At 45.5% G+C, this 18,395-nt stretch overlaps 2 protein-coding genes across 5 annotated transcripts in view; one reads left to right on the top strand and one right to left on the bottom strand.

Moving 5' to 3' along the window:
- The window catches only part of KCNA7 (potassium voltage-gated channel subfamily A member 7), a 29,877-nt gene extending 28,258 nt beyond the window's left edge, over nucleotides 1-1,619 (bottom strand). Inside the window, exons 1-2 of the mRNA XM_083408196.1 lie at nucleotides 1,525-1,619; nucleotides 727-880 (exon numbers count right to left, since the gene is read on the bottom strand). The gene's annotated coding sequence lies outside the window, so the exon portion shown is untranslated. The remainder of the gene's footprint in view (nucleotides 1-726; nucleotides 881-1,524) is intronic.
- Nucleotides 1,620-1,727: 108 nt separating this feature from the next.
- On the top strand, nucleotides 1,728-15,702 carry SNRNP70 (small nuclear ribonucleoprotein U1 subunit 70). 4 transcript variants are annotated; one of them, XM_083408212.1, is made up of 10 exons: nucleotides 1,728-1,870; nucleotides 3,128-3,284; nucleotides 3,428-3,490; nucleotides 3,724-3,778; nucleotides 3,979-4,043; nucleotides 5,288-5,350; nucleotides 6,255-6,336; nucleotides 12,922-13,023; nucleotides 14,099-14,186; nucleotides 14,751-15,702. In XM_083408212.1, exons 2-10 carry the CDS (start codon nucleotides 3,138-3,140, stop codon nucleotides 15,439-15,441), a joined length of 1,356 nt encoding a protein of 451 aa, XP_083264338.1. In that variant the 5' UTR covers nucleotides 1,728-1,870; nucleotides 3,128-3,137; the 3' UTR covers nucleotides 15,442-15,702. The 4 variants fall into 4 exon arrangements, with proteins under 4 accessions (XP_083264338.1, XP_083264340.1, XP_083264341.1 ...); XM_083408214.1 differs by having other exon boundaries at nucleotides 1,729-1,870; nucleotides 14,787-15,702; XM_083408215.1 differs by having other exon boundaries at nucleotides 1,739-1,870; nucleotides 3,125-3,284; nucleotides 14,787-15,702.
- Nucleotides 15,703-18,395: the final 2,693 nt, after the last annotated feature.

The raw sequence follows: 18,395 nt of genomic DNA, 5'->3' as shown, positions 1-18,395 counted from the left end.
TTGGATTATCAGTGTATTTGGATGACTTTGTATTATTTTTATGATTTTACTGTTTTAACTTATGCCAATAAAGGCAAGAAAATAAATCTTGAAAAGTTATGTATTACTGCTTTCTTTCACCTTACACAAGCAGGCAGATTGTCTCCTGATGTATATTTCTGAAACATTCACTATCCAACAGTGCCACCTGCTGCCAGTCAATTCACTTCAGATATATTCCTTTCTGCAAGCTGCTGTGCAGTAATTGAGGTTCTGGTGAGCTGTTTTGGGAAGCTTTTAATTTTATATTTTTTTTATTAAAAAAAAGCTGTATTTGTATTTTTGTTGGATGCCACCCAAAATGACTGTGGCAGCCCAATCATTTGGATGGGATATATAAAATTTATGATGATGGTGATTGTGAGCTGGAGAAGGGTCTTGTTTCCCTTTCCTGTTATTGCTTTGGTTTGCCTGCTAGACACTATCCTACTCCCCAAAGGAAATTTGATCTGTCCTGTTCACTTACCCTAACTTGGGTTCACGTCTGTGTTAATGTGCATATCTGTGCAGCTGCTGCCTTGTGTGGGCTTGTTGTGTGGTGATGTTGTGCTGTTGACATAGAATAATAGAATCTTAGAGTTGGAAGGGACCCCTGGGGTCATCTAGTCCAACCCCCTGCAATGCAGGAACGAACATGGAATCATTTTCATTTTGCAGCACGGCAATGCGGCAAAGGAGGTTACTTACACTGGCACCATGAATATGATAGAAACTCCTGTCCCTGAGAACTGCTGACGTAAAGACGCAAAGGTGGTGTCCATGGTTCTCCCTCTCCCCATTTTATCCTCACGGCGATCCTCTGAGGTAGGTTAGGCTGAGAGATTCAAGGTCATCCTGTGAGCTTCATGGCTCAAAAGTGGGAAAAGTCCAGCATTCGAACCATTATACTGGCTCCTAGGTACCATTATATTAATAATAATATTTTTTTAAAAAAACGGTTTCTGGCCTTTGTAGAACCTGGGATATGAGGCAAAATGAGCAGGTCCTATTCTTTTTTTATGAGAAACTAGACTGCTCCTCCCTTTAGTGTGGCTTTCTTCCCAAGACTGCACCTTAATCTAACTTTAACCACCCTACTTTAATCGGTAAACACTTTTTGCTATGCGGTGCTAACGGAAAAACAGCTTCTTGCACCAAATCTGAGGGTGGGAAAAGATTGCCCCTGCCCTCTGGTATTCAACATGATCAGGAAAATCGGGGCGAAATGACTTCTAGTCGTCCTTCTGGCCAGAGGTAACCGACGGAACTCCCTCCCACGTGAGATTTACCACAGGCACGTTGACATGCGCCAGAAACTAAAGCGCGGTTTTCCTACGCGCGGGTTTTTGTCGCGTCAGAAGGGTTCAAGGTAGCAAAATGCCACACGGACTTTGGAGTGGGTTTTTGTTTTTGGTGGGGTGTTAAAACTCCTCAGAGGAAAAACATTCAAAATGTGTAGCTTCCCCTCTATAGCCCCGATGCGATACACTCCAAACCTTCGCCCACCCTCGAACTGGCCTCAGCGCAGCCAATACATAACATTTTATTCTTCTAAAGAGGACTACTTCCCTCGCCCTTCCCCCACCAGCGGCTTCCCTCAGTTTCTTCCAACCGTAAAACTCGCGCGGAGGGATCACCGCCTTTTTAAAAAGACGGCAAAGAAGAGCCGGTCGCGTAAGGATCTGGACATGCTGACTGGAAGAGGGAGGGGGGACTGGTTGGTTGGATGTTGGAGGCTGAGCATGCGCAGAGGCAGCAGGGACTAGGCCCAGCCTGAGGCGGCGGCGGCGGGCGCCGAGGCAGCTGAGGAAAAGAGCGCCCACGGCCCACCGCAGTGAAAGAGAGGCGGCGAGTACGTGGGGGAGCGTGGTCGCAGCCCAGGGGCGGGGGGCAGTAACCGTGGGGGGGGGGGTGCGCGCTGTGTGAAGGGAAGAAGTGGGGTTGTTGTGGTGTTTTTCTACCCTCCCCCCCCCACATTTGTCGCGCGCGTGTCTGTGTGCGGTTGGCCCAGAGGGGAGGGGCTTGGGAATAACGGGTGTTTTTTTTGGGGGGGGGGTAGGTTAAAGGGCAGCGATTTTATGAAAGGGGGGGGGGGACAGAGAATCAAAGGCTGGTTACAAAAAAGGAGGGAGAGGGGAGGTTGTGATTCTGGGTGAAGAGGGGGAGGGATCCAGGAGTCTCCTGGGATAATAATAGTAATAATAATATAATTAATAACAACAACAACTGTGGTACTGTATTCACATCGTTCTCAAAGCACTGCACTTAAGTGCTGTGTGTGCTTCTGCTGCAGCCCTGCAAGGTAGGTCACCATATGGTTATTTCCCACCCCCTCCATAAGGCCACTTTCTGAGGCCTCTACCAATGCATTATGAGGCGGGGGGGGGCTAAGGTGGTGGAATGGACTGTACCACTTCAAACTGCAGGTGTGCGTATGTGTGCGCTCACGTTCTTTGAATGCTCTCCCGCATTGTGAAAACGGAGATGGGAAGAGCTGTGCATTGTAGAGAGAGTGTGGTTTGGTCTATAAAAGTTCTCTTGCTTGTGTGCGTGTTTTCACTCCTTGCAAGTGGTTTTGTACGCAGGGGGAAGGGGCCCCGAGGAGCACTGGACAGTAATAAATTGCCCACTTGCGGAATGGTACAGTCCACTCTACCCCCTTCCCACCCACCCACCCATTTGCTGCATGTCTGCAGCAGGCCTCAGATCGGAGCAGATTCAAAACAGGACTTCCTGCTTTGAAGCAGTCTCTTACCAGTGGCATTCTCTGGGTCTACTTAGTCCCAGATGCGTGTGTATAGTATTGCAACACTACGTACTTGCTGCTGCCCCAACTGATAAGAGGTGTAGTATAGGGAGGAGGGAGCCTGAGAGATACTGGGTTGAGCTTAGTATGATTTACTTCTGAGTAAATGGACATAGGATTGTACTATAAGTCCAGCTTCCAACCTTTGATGTTCAGAAGTGGTGGTTTGTTTTTAACTGATTTGTGCATGGATGTGGATTACTAACAGTTCTTGTGCCATGTTAAGAACGTCTTAGGGAATGTCTGCACCAGCTGTCTTTATCCTGTTCTCAAACTGCCTGTTCTTTTTCTTATGTGTAGCAGGTTTTCCAAGATGACGCAATTCCTGCCCCCAAATTTGTTGGCGCTATTTGCCCCCCGTGATCCTATACCCTACCTCCCTCCTCTGGAGAAACTGCCCCATGAGAAGCACCATAATCAGCCCTACAGTGGCATTGCCCCCTATATTCGAGAATTTGAGGTAAGTACATTTAAGAATTGGCCTGATTTGTAATTTGTTAGAACATTGGCTAGTGTAGTGCCTGCAGAATTTGGCTGTTGCAAGAACAGCTTTTATTTCTCAACACTTTCTCCTTTATTAAAAATGAGCTCTTTCTCTTACAGGACCCACGTGATGCTCCTCCACCTACGCGCGCGGAGACGCGTGAGGAACGAATGGAACGGAAGGTATGTACAGCGCATAGCAATTTGTGGGTTATTGCAACAGTAGCTCTGATCCAGGACTCCTAGATTGCATGGGGGAATGCTTCAGGTTCCACCCTTGACTGTTAGTAGCTGTTTTCCTTAGAAGCTGGGGTTTATGGGTCCCTATTGCTTTCAAAGGGATGTATTTCTTCAGGTAGTTAATCTGAACTGGAAGGTAAGCATTAATATTCTGTCCTTGACACCTTTCCTTGCAGAGGCGAGAGAAGATTGAGCGCCGGCAACAAGAGGTTGAGACTGAGCTGAAGATGTGTAAGTCAGGGAGAGGAGCAATGGGGGAAGGAATGAACTTTGTGAAAGTCGTACCACTTTTGGTCTTTAACCATGAATGAATTCAATGTTTCATTGATTCCTCTTAAGATGAGCCTAATGTTCACATGTGTGAAAGAACAAACAACCCCCCCCCCTTTTCCTTCATTTCTTATCCGTTACCTTATTCTTCTTCCAATCAGGGGACCCTCACAATGACCCCAATGCTCAAGGAGATGCCTTCAAGACTCTCTTTGTGGCCAGAGTTGTAAGTTACCTTCTTCCTTCTGCCAATACTTTGTTTAAAATAAATTGCTAGTGTCCTTACCAGTAAGAGAGATTAGATTACAGATGGAAACAAACAGCTGCTTTAGCAATTTCCACCATTGCCAACAGTACTTTCCTATGTAAATAAGCTTATAAAAACCAGGGTTAAAAATTATGGCACAGCTTTTAAGGTGGTGTTAAAAGTACGGAAAGAGCACAAAGAACCCCTCGTGCCAGGGAGCTCCCCATTCATTCCCATACAAGGTCATTCTGATTTTCTTGGGAGAAACAGGCCATTTCTGAATGACAGAAACGGGCTAAGCTTCATAAACTATTGGAATTTTACATGGGAATGTGGCTCTAGGGAGCAGTGGAAGCATTAACTACACCATCCCAACATTGTGTGGCTTTCATAGTAGCAAGTAGGATCATTTTCAGATTGCCCCACATTATGGGACAAGCAGCCAGAGACCTGGGTCAGTATGGGAAGATAATTTTAGAAGTAAGTGACAAAGATGTAAAGGGCTAGTTTCCATTTTGCATTAGTTCTTAATACAATGGACATGCAATCACCTGAAGAGTTAAGAAAAGTCTGGGAAACGGGACTGGGACAACACAAAAATGATAATTAACTCCCTTAGGACTTTCTTACTTTCACAACAATGCATCAGCATTATGTTGTAGAGGTTTTAAGACAATTGGTATTTCAAATACATGTGGTGGACATGTCATAAGGGATGAGATACTTGAGGAAATTTTCAAAACAACTAGGCCAACAAATTATGAAATCCCCAGAAATAAATATTACATTTGTTTAAAAATAATAATAATGATGGTCTGAAAATTAGGGCCTTAATTGGTTATTTGGTGAGGACAGTGATTGCAAAAAAAATTGAGGACGAATCTGGAGCTAAAATGAATAGTTGGAATTCAAATAGTCTGGCTGAAAAGCTATGCAGATTGGTAAAGTTTTATTTCATACGCATATAAATGAGAAAATAACAGAAGGGTTCCTAGGGTATTTCAGAATTTGTACATATTGTGTAGCATGCTGTCTGCATCAAATACAATATTTCTCTTTGAGGGGGAAAATGGGTTCTCTTCTGCGAACCTTTAACTGCTTCTGTGATCTTTGCCTGTCAGTTTGTTTATGTCCTTTAAGTCATATCTGCAAAACAAACAAAAACAACTAGCAGTTATAATCTCTATGCCTGCTCCTTATTTGACTTACCATTTTCCTTGCAGAACTATGACACAACAGAATCCAAGCTGAGGCGGGAGTTTGAAGTTTATGGCCCTATCAAAAGAGTAAGTAGAAAGGTTATTTTTGGATCTGTTTGGCAACCAATAAAATTCAATAGCTGTTAGATAATAATTTATTGAACATAATAATCATATTTTCCAGTGATGAATTGTGTAGCCCAGTATTTTGTGGTGTAAGGGTGGGTGGAGTGGTTTCTGCTTAATTTCGTTGTTTTAATCCCCGTTTACCTCTTTCTAAGAGAGCAAGTTTTAATCTTTGTTTTCTTCCCACATTGTTTTACTTCATTTCAAAGATAATTGTTTTGCATTCAAATGCTTCTGATTTATCAGAAGCACTTCATATATTTGGAACATATCTCTAGTTCTGTGGTTTAGGAGAAACCAACTTGATTTTAACACTGCTATCTTTCCAGTGCCTCCTGTCTCTCACATCAATTTATCAAAGACATTCACAATGCTGGGGTGGAGAGAGGTGCAAGTGACCCCTGGGAAAAAGCTGTTTCTATCTCTGAACTCATTGGAGCACTGTTCTTTTTTTTTTAAGCACTTATACATGGAAGACAGAACTTGTTCCCTGAGATTTCTACGTTCCTCATCTCTCTGCTATCATTTCCTCATTTCTCTAGTGCTCTCGCAGCTACTCTATATAGAGGGCACAGTGGGAATTTCTAGGCTCCATTCACACAAAATGTAATGTGGGCTTTGGAATCTGGAGCTTCCAGTGTCACTTAGGTATCTTTTTTTTTTTTTTGCAGAAATGCCCCTTTAATTACACCATAGCAGGCATGGTCAACCAAGAAGCCGAGAGTTGAATGTGTACTGATCATTTTCCTCTTTGTGTTCTCAAGTGGAGTTTTATAAGGAGGTGGACTTCATTTGGGTCCTAGGAAGGTATTAGGGCTATACATTTAACCAGTTAACCCTTGCTGCCACTTCACTTCCATTCCAGATCTACATGGTGTACAATAAGCACTCCGGCAAGCCACGTGGCTACGCCTTCATTGAATACGAACATGAACGTGACATGCACTGTAAGTACAATAGTTTTCTGGGATGTTTTTATGACTTGTGTGTTTTGTCTTTTTATAAATTAGTTTTTCTATTACAAAAGCATGTTTTTTCAAAGCCCTTGAGTTATTTGAGGGCTTGGGCTCCCCCCAACAGGTAAGTACAGAGTGGGGGAGCCTGGCTTGGTTTGGCAAGCACCCAAGTTCCGTTAATCTGGCCCTGTTGGGTTTCCGAGTGAGGACCCTTCCAGTCATACCAATAATAGAAAGTGGGGGGGAGGTGGGGGAGAGAATCCTTCCAATCACATCAACAGTAGAATCCAGAAGGGAGGAAGTTTTACACTCTTCTCCCTATATATTTTGTCATTCAGTCATTCATGTAGGGTTTGGACTTGGGAATCTCAGTTTTACTCTAGGTAGGCTTGCTCTCTTTCGAGAGCATCACTTCCATCTCTTTGTCTAGTTCTGAAAAAAGAAATTAACGTAGCTGGGGTGCTGCAAATGCAATGTGTGTGTGTGCGTGTGTGTATGCTAAAGTAACAGGCAACAGTTCAACAGCTCTCATCTTTACCCCTCAAGATTCCCTTGTGTTGGGGGGAACCCTGTAGACCAAGGGTGGGCAACTAGTCATGCCAGCATCTTTTTGGGCAGGCTGGAGTTCCTGCTTGCATTGCAGAACCCAGCAGGGTCATAAAGGCTGCCCCCACACACTGAACTGTTGCCCATCTCCTTTCTGTTAATTTTTTTTAAAGAGGGAGAATGAATGCTGTGAAGAAGTAGTTCTTCTAAAGCAAGTGTAACTTTGACCTGTAGCTGTGTTTTGAAAAGATGCTGTTGTTGAGAGGCGTGTTGTGAGCGGGGTGTATTAATTCTGTGTTCTTATTGTCACTGCAGCCACCTTTCTGATGGCTATTGCCACTGCTGGCTTGCAGCTGATCCTTATGCTTCCCCTTTACAACATCTCATTGTATGGTTGGTATAAGGGTTTGTATAATTGGTAAGAAACCGCAGTACCCAACACACTTCTATACACAAGCCAGGTCAAAGGCAGATGCTAGGTGACATGACTTAGTGTGGAGGTGGGGTGGGGGGAAGGAAGAGGAATATGTTTCTCTTCTGGCTTCTGCGCTGTTCTCTTGCTGTGTGGAAGGAGAAGGAGAAATGGGTTCCTTATGCTTGGTTGTTGGCCTTATATTTTGCAGCATAAATATAATGGGGAGGGAGGGAAGAATAATAATAGGTCAGCCCTCTCCAGTAGGGCTCAAATATCCTGAGTGAACCCTCCCTCTCCAAGACACACATGTGCTGTTTTACGGCCTGCAGTCTGTGAGGCTGGATTGGCAATCATTAAACAACGCAGGCAGAAACAGTTGGCGAGTGAGAATTATTTCAAGAATATCATTTTACTATGTTTGCCCCAAGTAGGTAGGGGCTCCTCAGTCCTTTTCAGACTGGCTAGACCAAAATGCTTCCTCTCAATCATTAACACACATAAGAAAGCATCACAGTATTTGAGGTCACTTTCTGAAATCTTCATGAGAATGGTAATCTTTCCACTTTCAATCGCTGCTTACATTAATAGTGTAGACACAAGTGATGGTAAAATCTGATGCTAATACGAGGCTCCCAAATATCCTGACAGACCTGGGTTAGATTGTGTTAGTGCTCTTTGGAAAGGACTGGGCTCTGTTAGTCCTCTTTGGAAAGTGGGAAAACCTAGACTACATCATTCTTAAACATTCTAGCTTATATAAAAGCAAGTTGCAGCATATTAAGGTAGCTTTGTAATTTAGCACTTGCCTGATGTTTGTGGCCAGTGACAATTGCCCAAAGACGTGCCTCCAGTGCCAGAGGGATAGAGCCACTCACATATAAGCTCCATTATTCTATCTTGAAAACAAGGTAGCGTCATAAAGCATGTGTACCTGGCTGTCTTGGACAGACACCCGGACTAGGTGCCTGGGCAGTAGAGTGACTGGTAGCAGTGAGAGGTGGAGTGGTATTGGTAAGCTTAGGAATGAATGGGAAGCCATCCTCTGAACAATTATTTGCACAGCTGTATTAGGGGAGAGCAAACATCTATATCAACTACCACTTGAGTCAGTTTTGAATTTAAGAGTTTTAACAGATTGTACATTTGTGGAATGGATGATTCTTCCCAGTTATTGGGTCACTTGAATCAGATTGAGACACACTGGGCCTTACACAAGTTACATTTTAAATCTTTTGGCTTTGGTTCTAGATACAGAAATTGCATTGACTAAAAATATTTTACCGTGAGCCACTGCAACTTGCCCCTGGCCAAACCTGGAGGCAAATGTCTTTTGATGCTCCTGTTAATGTACATAATCCCTGAGTAGGCTGATGTGTGTTTCTTAGGAGGGAGTGCATTTTTATGCCTGTGCTCTTCGATTGATAGGAACCAGGACTGAGGATATTTGAGCTCTGCTTTTAGTTAAGAAGCTGATGGGTGGTTGGGTAGTTAGCAAGAGTGGGAGCACAAAGCTATGTAGAGTAATTCCTCTGGCTACCCTTGCAGGGCTTGCCAAGGCCGTAATGGGACCTGCAAGTGGGACACGGTTGGGATGTCTGTCTCAACAGAGGTTCTAAATCGTTGATCCCCCATTGTGGGTTTTAACATGCAAGCAGGCAACTATACCACTGTTTTTTGGGTTCCTAATTATTGCTAGAGAAGGCAGTTCAGAGACATCACACATACCTTGCTGTTCTTTCTTGTTATCTTCTTTTCTGTCTGGCTCCTTTAGCTTAGATCTTTCAATTGTGTAGTATTTGGAGCCCTCAACCCTGCCTAATGCAGGCTATAGCTAGGAATGCCAAGGTGGGGGGAGGCTTGGTAAAATTCAGGACTTAAACCTGAAAAGGACCATCCCGTTGCCTCCCAGTATTTACGTTGAAAGGATGTGTTCCGTCAGAGGCCTTTAAGCTTTGGAGTATTGAAACTTAATAAGGATTTAGATGGGGCCCTTCAGCTTGCCATCATCTGCAAGGCAAGATTTAGAATGTCAAAGGCAGCAGTATATCACTAAATAGCCATAAAGGCCAATGTGCACATACTGTCCACCTCTGCTTTGCTTTGGGGCACTGTTGACAAGGTTGGAAAGTTAATTAAACAAAGAAAAACCCACCTTTGCCCTTGAAACTTAACTGCTGGCCTCTGAATCCTAGGGGAAAAGCGGTAAGTGCTGCCCTTGGATCTGTTAAAAAACAGGAAAAAACAAGAGTGCCTATGAGTTTAGTATTGGAGCTATAAACTGCTTAGTGTGCTGATTAACAGGTGTTCGCTGTTGGCTCCTTGAGGGACTTGGTAAATTCTGAAAGCTCCCTCCCCAGCATTGCGATTATGTGTCTCCAGCAATCCAGAGCAGAGTGTTACTTTGCCAAATTCTGATAAGTAAGTGCTACTTACAGAGAGTCTCATACTCGTCTTTTACATAGCAATCTTGTCACAACACAGAGGGATTCCTTATACATTCTTCTCTGTTGATTTGTTCTCATAAAGGTGTGCCCTTATAAAAAGGATGAGAGAGGTACAGTGAAAGGAAATGCTCACCCTGCGTGTCCTTGCCTCTTCTTAATTGTGCAAGCACATAAAAGCATGAAGAATTATTAGGAATCTCTTTGTGGTGAGATTTCTGTATGAAAAAATGAATTCACCAATTTATCCAGAGTAACGTGTGAACTGGCCTCTCCTAGAGAGAAAAGTTTGAAGGTCTAACTTGGCATTGAAAAGCTTTGAAAACCCAGGGCTTGGTCATTGATGGGATACCAGAAAGGGCTTGAATAGTAACTTTTCAGGCCTAACTGTAATGTGACAACAGAGCTGTTCTAGGTGAGCTTCCCCAACATGTCAGCTGCTGCTGCTGCTGCTCAAAGCCCTTGAACGCCCTGAGAAAAGCTTGGGGGTTTTTATGCTAGGGCCATTGTGCTTAATTATAAAATGTCCCAGGAAGGTAAGATGCAATGCAGAGGGTGGTTTCAGGTAAGCAATCTGGGACTCGCCCAACCATGGACTGACCTCTTCACTGGAGAAAAGGCCCAGCTTCGTCTCCCATCTTCAGTAAAATGGTGGTGAATATGGGGGGCAGGGACGCTGCTCCTTTGCTGACTTTGGTCCACTGGCTGCCCATTTTGGAAATGAGCCATGAGGCTAACTTGGAGACTCAATTGGTAGGGGGTTGCGGTCTGTCATCGTGCCCCAAGATCCAAACTGTGACTGGCTTCTGATTCTCAGGGCTTCGAGGCCCAGGATGACATCTTTGCCATTGGTCATTGGACAAAGCCTGACTTGACGATGAAGATCTTGTCAAGCTCCACCTTCCACTGCTTTCTCTAGTAGCTGAACAATCTCCACTTTTTGTTCTGTTTTTTTTTTTTTTTTTAAAATGAAGGTTAGGGGGATGGCAGACCGTTGGAAAATACATCCTCCTTCAAAGAAACTGATTTTTGGACTTTTAAAAAAATCAGAGCTTTTCTGCTGCGTACTGTTGCATCAGGATTTAGAACAGGTGAAATCAGAACAGGTGAAAATGTTTTGTGCAGTAATAAGTTAGAGCCAGTACTTTTTTCTTTATTTCATGGAACCTTCTGCTTGAAATGGAGAGCTTCCAAGTCTTTTTTTCTGAAGTAATATTTTCCCATTAAATGTATGTACATCAGAAGATTTTTGCCATTTGTTTCTATAAGAAGGGAATTTCAACCCTTTCCCCCCCAGTTACGTATATGAGAACATCCTCCTTGAGCATATATGCCTGAGTGAGGAAGGGGGAAATCCTATGTACCCATATCGAAGAGAGAGATTATCTCTTATCTTTTTTATGTGCATGCTTAAGGACAATGTGTTTATTTTTTCTCTAATGCACATTTTATGCACGTGGTACCATTATAGTTAATTTGTTGTGCTTTCCAACAAAATACAGCCCCTGCATTTTTATCTAAAAATAACTGTACACACATTCCCCATCTCTTTTGAACTGTGCATGCTCAATAAAAGTAAAATTTCATTCCTGAAAGTGTCCCCAAAAAGACATACAGTCAACCATCTTGCTCTATTTTTTTTTGTAAAAGACACCCAGCACTTTGATAACTGATAATAAACAATAGCAACATTTGGCTCTCTGAATTTGGTGATGGGCATGTTTTTAAAAGGGAATACTTCAGAAATTTGTGGATTGAAGTCCTCTGGTAGTGTCTAGTGCTGCTTCACTGACCATGGGACCTACTTGCCCACACCTGCATTCTTGACCACATATAGGTGCCTTTAGTATATTTGAGGAGTGGTGGTGCGTGGGAGCCACAAAGCTTGCAAGGACCCCTTAAGGCATAAACTATCTTCAAGCTCTTTAGAGTTTTATGTAGTTTTGGGGAGTGGGGTGACGCTGGGGGGACTGGGGAGGGGCTGGCAAGGGTGGGGTGGGATCTGAGTGTCCGACTTCCGCTGCTGAGACAGGTAAGGCAGGGAAGGTCGGCTCAGCAGCTAAAATGCAAAACCCAAAATACCGCCCCAGCCGGGGGCTCCCGGGCAGGGGGGAGCTGCGCCTCGGGCCCCAGCGCTAGCAGCCCGATGCAGTGAGTTTGAGGAGTTAAAAGTTGCAATGGTTTTGTAAGTAGTTTCTCCAGGTAAATGCTTTTATTTCCTTTTTACTTGTTAGCTGTGCTCGCCCACCCTTCCTTTAGCAAGTGGCTTGAGAACATTTCCTCTCCCCTTAAAGTCGTCCTAGAGATTTGCAGTGGGTTTGAAAGCGGCATGGGTGAGGGCGGAGGGGGGGGGGATAGTGGGTTAAAGTGGGCTGGGAGTGTTGAGTGAGGGTGCCAGCCAGTTCCCTGAGTGTTTTTCCTTGTGCGTACCACCCTCTTCCTTCCCTGCCAGACCTTTCACTCCCCTGTAACCTAGAAAGCATTTCTATATCCCTCTTCCCCTCCTCCCCTTCACCTGTTTGGTCCCCCCCCCCCATTTTTATTTATTTATTTATTTTGATGGCAGGAACTCTTGCTTTGGGTTTGGGGGCATGGCCAATCTTGGGACTGGCTGGCTGGGGGTACAAATAAGCAGCAGAGCCTGGCCCACTCTGAGGTTTGCTGGGAGGGCTGGGGTGGAGGGCTTGCTTGTCTGTACCCAGCCTTTTTTTCCTTCTGGGCAAGTGATGTATGTAGCGTGAGTCTTGACTGCTCAATAACCTTCCTTCTTTTTGCAGCAGAGGCCAGGGGGCTGCATTATGAGGTGGTGCTGGGGATTGCTCCACAACTCTGGAGCTCTGGGGCAGCTGTGGGTCAGGCAGCCCATAAAGTTTCCTTCCAGTTGTGTCCCTGACCCACCCACCCGCCCACTCCCACAATGGTGTGGATTTTGCCCAGCTACTTTAATCAAGGCAAGCTCTTGTGTTCAGGACGAGCTTTGAGGCAACGCTTCCCAAGCAGATGTGGAGCAATCCCTCGCCCGGGGCAGCGGGGCCACGGGAGCCTCCTTCAGAATCCTTTGTGTGTGTGGTATATGTCTTTGGGGGCGGGTGGGCTTGTTGATGTGCAGTCCGGATAATGGCAGTTCCCTTTGCCCTCCCCTCCCCCCTGGATACCCCTCCTAATCTGTTGCAGCGGCATACAAGCACGCCGATGGGAAAAAAATAGATGGCAGGCGGGTGCTGGTGGACGTAGAGAGAGGCCGCACGGTGAAGGGATGGCGCCCACGCAGGCTTGGTAAGTTTGTGCAGAGAGCTATACCGTGCTTGCTGCCAGTTTTTCTGCCCCACCCTTGTCCCCTATAGTTGCAAGCCCCAAGAAGCCTTGGCGGGGGGGGGGTGAGGGGCCGACATCAGCGCTGCTGGACTGCTGCATTCTGGCCACCAAGGATGTTGACATTTAGTAAGTGGAGATCAAACAATCTAGAAGACAAACTGAGGGAGCTAAATATGTCCAGCCCAGAAAGAAGGAAAATGAAACATAGGGAGTTGTGTACTTAAACTGGCTATTCCCTATGTTTTCTGAGGGTGGGCCAAGAATGGTTAGGTCTTAACTAGAGGAAAGTAGGCTTGAGTTAAACGTTTCTTTGAAAACCTGCTTACATGTGGGAGCTGTTTGCCAGTGGAGAAATGCTTTTGAAAGGTAGAGAAATCCCCTGTGCTTGAGCAGTTTTCAAGATAATGCTGGATAGGCATCTGTTGATGTTTTCTCTGAAGGTTGTTGTGTTGGGCCAGAGGTACTTGTCGATTCTTAGTCAGATTCTGGAAAGATGAACGTGAACTGTTCCAAGGTGCTTTCATCCTTCCTTCTGATCATTTGGCAAGGTCTGCTTTCTGTATGTTTTTTGCAAGGCAGGAGAAATTGTTCTCACTGCATATGTGGCTCAGAAACCAGGAGAGATCCTTCCCCCCCCCCTCTGGTTTCAAATGAGTTCAATTTAAGCAAGATATATTAGAACAAGAACATCACACACTGGGCATACAAGTCTGAAGAACGATGTTTCCTCCAGCCCTGGCCTTCTATTTGTGAACAAGCCTGGAAAGACCCAACATTGTCAGTGTGGTGTAGTGGTTAAGTGCAGTGGACTCGTAATCTGGTGAACCGGGTTCGATTCCCCGCTCCTCCACATGCAGCTGCTGGGTGACCTTGGGCTAGTCACACTTCTGTGAAGTCTCTCAGCCCCACTCACCTCACAGAGTGTTTGTTGTGGGGGAGGAAGGGAAGGGAGAATGTTAGCCGCTTTGAGACTCCTTTGAGTAGTGATAAAGTGGGATATCAAATCCAAACTCTTCTTCTTTCCCCTCCTTTGCAGGTGGTGGTCTCGGTGGCACCCGGCGAGGAGGTGCTGACGTCAACATCAGACATTCAGGCCGGGATGACACCTCCCGATACGATGAAAGGTGAGTTGAGTTGCATAAAGTAGAACAGAGTGGTATCACTGCCATTCTTCCTCTCCCCTCAGAAAGTTATACTGTTGTAGGAATTTCATTTCTAATACAAGAGAATGATTGGTGGCAGCTCCCATTCAAAGTATTACTTAGCACCAACTGTGTGCTAAATGTACAGAAGGCTTACAGGCTTATAGTCAAAAGCAAATATCCTAGCATTTAAAATTAGAACAGTTCTCAATTGCAGCCAGACTCTCCTCTTGTATCTCTTAAAAATTAAATACACACAAAATGGGACAGATTGACTAGATTTGTATAATTTGTCTCAACCCCCCCCCCACTTGATTGTAAAGATAAGGGTATGAAACCAGATTCTGTGATTAAGGTAGTTTGGATTGCAAGCCTTTTATTATGTGTTGCTTTTGTATAATGCTGGAGCATGGAAGACATGGCAGTTAAACTGGTTTGTAGTGCAGATGTGTCCTTGTATAGATGCTGTGTGCAGTCATGGGTTTCCTTTTGTATTGTGCAGTGCCAAAGTAGTAGTTAAAGACAATTACTTGACATTTGAGAAAGTACATTCTGTCCCCTCACCACCACCCCGGCTCACAGGGATCGAGACCGCGAACGGGAGCGTGATCGCCGAGACCGCAGCCGAGACCGAGACAAAGAGCGGGAACGCCGTCGCAGCCGATCCCGGGAGCGCCGGCGGCGGACGCGGAGCCGAGAGAAAGATGAGCGGAAGCGCAGCCGGGAGCGCAGCAAGGATAAAGACCGGGAGCGCAAGCGCCGCAGCCGTTCCAGGGATCGAAAGCGGGACCGGGACCGGGATAGAGACAAGAAGGAAGAGCTGCCAGAAGTGGCTGAGGCCCCGCCTGATGAGGCCACCCTTGGCGAGATGGGCGTAGATGGGCTTGAGGTGAAGCCCGAAGTGGGGGAAGAGAAGGGCAGGGACAGAGATAGGGACAGGGAGAGGGATAGAGAGAGGGATCGGCGGCGCAGCCATCGTGACAAAGACAGAGACAGGGATCGTGACAGAGAGCGTCGTCGTGATAGGGACAGAGACAGGGACCGTGACAGGGAGCACAAGCGGGAGCGGGGGGAGCGGGGAGGGGAGAAACGGGAAGAGAGGGGGCAGGACAATGGCATGGGAGAGGCCTTGGAAGAAACCAGCCAGGATATGTTCCTGGACCAAGAATCCATGCAGTCAGCTGATGGTTATTTGTCCACTGAGAATGGATATATGATGGAGCCCCCAATGGAGTGATGAATGGAGACGCTTCCGTACCCCGTGTGGTCCAGTCAGGTGAGGCTTTTGTCTCCCGGGCTGCCTAACCAATGAGGTCCCATCAGCCAGTTGATGTAATTGATTTTAACTGGTTTTGTTTAGAAGGGTAAGTCTGTTTCAGTTCTGCCTGTCCTACCCCATTTCTTCTTAACATGTAACCTTCCACAGATCCCTTGTGTATTTGAATATTTTTCTTTAAACAAGAATAAAGTGGTGTTAATGTTTTCTTCTCCATGTGAAGTGTGTCTGGAACTGACATGTTTAAAGAGAGGCTCTGCTGGATTCCAGGTTGTCGGCGCCTCAGAGATCCACAAAGAAGGTCTTGGTTTTATGTCAAACGGCATTACTGTTGCTGGAACCTTTACTGGTAATGGAGTAATGATTCAGCTTTTTGCTTGCAGTGAAAAGTAGGGGGGAAGCAGCAGAAGTTGGAAATGAACCGAAAGACAGTGAGAACTTCATTCTGTGAATTCAGTTATAGGAGTGGTATAACAGGAAGATAGTGACCAAATGCTAAAAATAGGTTAGGAGGAAGTATTTCAAAAGGGACTGATGAAAAAGGCAAGCAGGGTTCATCCCTGTACTGAAATTAAGCTCAAGTTTATTTAGACTTTGCCTAATGATGGCATCTGTGAGGAAGGTACTCTACGAAGTTTAGGTTTTTGTTGTGGATAAAAGCCAAGGACTGGGAGTATTTAATTTGGAGCCCAGCAATAGGAAGAACGTGTAGGTCCAGTGTTGTCAAGGCTGTATATTTTGTACTGAAAGAAACTAGTTCTGTGTCCAAGTAATCCAGATTTTACACTAAGAAAATTTGACTTGTCACAATTTGTATGTTCAGAAGTATGCATTTTAAAATTATTTTTAATAATTTATTCTAAGTGATAGGCAAGGACAGGGACAAGATTTACACCTGCAACTCACAGGGCATGTTTTAGCCAGCCCTCTTGTCTTTCAAGATATTTGCAAGTACAGTGGTACCTCGGGTTACAGACGCTTCAGGTTGCAGACTCCGCTAACCTGAAAGTAGTACCTCGGGTTAAGTACTTTGCTTCAGGATGAGAACAGAAATCATGCAGCGGTGGCGTGGCAGCAGCGGGAGGCCCCATTAGCTAAAGTGGTACCTAAGGTTAAGAACAGCTTCAGTTTAAGAACGGACCTCCAGAACGAATTAAGTTCTTAACCCGAGGTACCACTGTACTGCTCCATGCACTTTCAAGTATGTCTTTGAAGCTGTGTTGGTAAGGCCCAGAATCCTGTTTTAGTCATATGAAAGCAGAGATTCCTAGGAAACCCTAGTGTACACATAACCCTGCTAACACTGGCAGCTCAGAAGCTGGAGTCGTGGCTTGGCAGTAAGGCCTAGAGGTGGCGGCTGAAAGCTTTGGTGATGAGTAGATTACACTAGACAAGCAGAATCAAAGGCTTTTGGTGCCCTTGCTACCACCTCCCCTGAATACAAAATATATCTGCTAATAGGAATGGTTAGGCTGAGATGGAGGTATTAAGAAATACCTTTTATGATACTTTAGCAGGGGCCTACTTTTCTTGCAGGGTCTTAATATCATTCGTTTAGGGAAGTAGACATTTTCATGGCTCATCGTCCTTCACGTACTGCATCTCTGCTGCAGCTTAATTTAATAGGGCAGGCTCCTACAAGCAGAATTTGGCAAGGAGGCAAGCTGCATACAGCTGCTAGCCTAAACTGGTACTGGAGTAGAGAATTGCGTAAGGATGCCTGGAACAGTAGCAGAGTGTGTGGGAGAAATGTAGGCTATGAGCATGGACTGTGGAACTCTTGCTTAGAAGCCCCATCTGCTGGTCTGTGTCTGAGCTGTTTACCATGCTATTTTCCTCTTGTGTGGGAAGCCTGCCACCATGGCAGGCTCATTTGTTGGAGAAAAAATGAGTGTTTTGCTAGAGAACATTTTTATCCCATATGAAAATCCCACAGGCAGATTAATATATATATAATATAATTTTCCATTTTTAAAAAATTGTATCTCATGAGAGCAGATCAGCAGGGTGACTACGCAGGTAGGGGCTGTTTGGCACTTCCTGATCTGCCTGATCTACTCACCCAGCTACCAAGAGTGAGTTTGCCTTGCATCGATTTGTCCTGTTAGATACCTGCCTGCAGCTTAAAGTGTGTGCTGATTGCAGTGATACTCCTTGAATGTTGACTGACTGCCTATCAGCTAAGGCATGGGGTGGTCCAGAGCCTGCCTTACTGTAGCAGCAGACTTGACACGTCTGGCAGAGTTGACTGTGGTGGGGTTGCTGCCTTTGGGGAGGTAAAGGGGCACGCACCCGTCAGTCAAGATAGGGAATTGTAGGTCAAGCATTGCAGGAGACAGGCCCATGACATGGCGATAGCCTGGAGGAAGGGAATTTTTGTTTGGCAGGTTCCCCTTGAGTGAGGCAAAGAGGAGTGTGGCATGCACTTTCTACTTGGCCTGTAGCCTAATCTCCCAGCTGGGTTGGTGACACTTAATAATGACACTAGGTTATATCTGGGTTGGCAGGTAGCAGAGAGTTGAGAAAATGCCCCAGTTTCAGTGGTGATGGGCCAGCGAAGGTATATTTGGAGTGGAAGGGCTGACCTCCATCTGAGACAGAGATGGCCCCCTGTTGCAGCCTTCCTACTCCTTCAGAGGTTACTGGCTCCTCTGGTTCGGTGCTGTTATAAATGAATGACACAATAGGACCATGCTCATCTATGACTTAATTGCGGGTGAAGGGGGTGCACTGGGTGCCACTGACCTGACTCAGCTGTGCCCATCTGGGTGCTCAATACAACACCAATCTGGACTGGGTGTTGTGTGTGTGTGTGTGTGTGTGTTGGCTATCATAGAAGCACCATCTCCTTTACCAGAATACCTCTTGATGTTGGGGTGATCTTAGAGGTCTGCATCTGGTGGTGGGCTCAAAAG

Source organism: Podarcis tiliguerta, assembly GCF_965153285.1.
Source record: "Podarcis tiliguerta genome assembly, chromosome: 13".
In the NCBI taxonomy this organism is placed as follows: domain Eukaryota; kingdom Metazoa; phylum Chordata; class Lepidosauria; order Squamata; family Lacertidae; genus Podarcis; species Podarcis tiliguerta.
Note: the sequence above shows the minus strand (reverse complement) of the source record. Positions and strands in the feature narration are given on the sequence as shown.

What these genes read in the sequence shown, in the direction of transcription:
- SNRNP70 (XM_083408212.1), top strand. Translation starts at nt 3,138, where the DNA reads ATGACGCAATTCCTGCCCCCAAATTTGTTGGCGCTATTTGCCCCCCGT. An exon ending in TGAGACTGAGCTGAAGATGT is followed by an intron (nt 3,779 to 3,978) that starts GTAAGTCAGGGA and finishes TCTTCCAATCAG; the next exon opens with GGGACCCTCACAATGACCCC. An exon ending in CTCTCTTTGTGGCCAGAGTT is followed by an intron (nt 4,044 to 5,287) that starts GTAAGTTACCTT and finishes TTTTCCTTGCAG; the next exon opens with AACTATGACACAACAGAATC.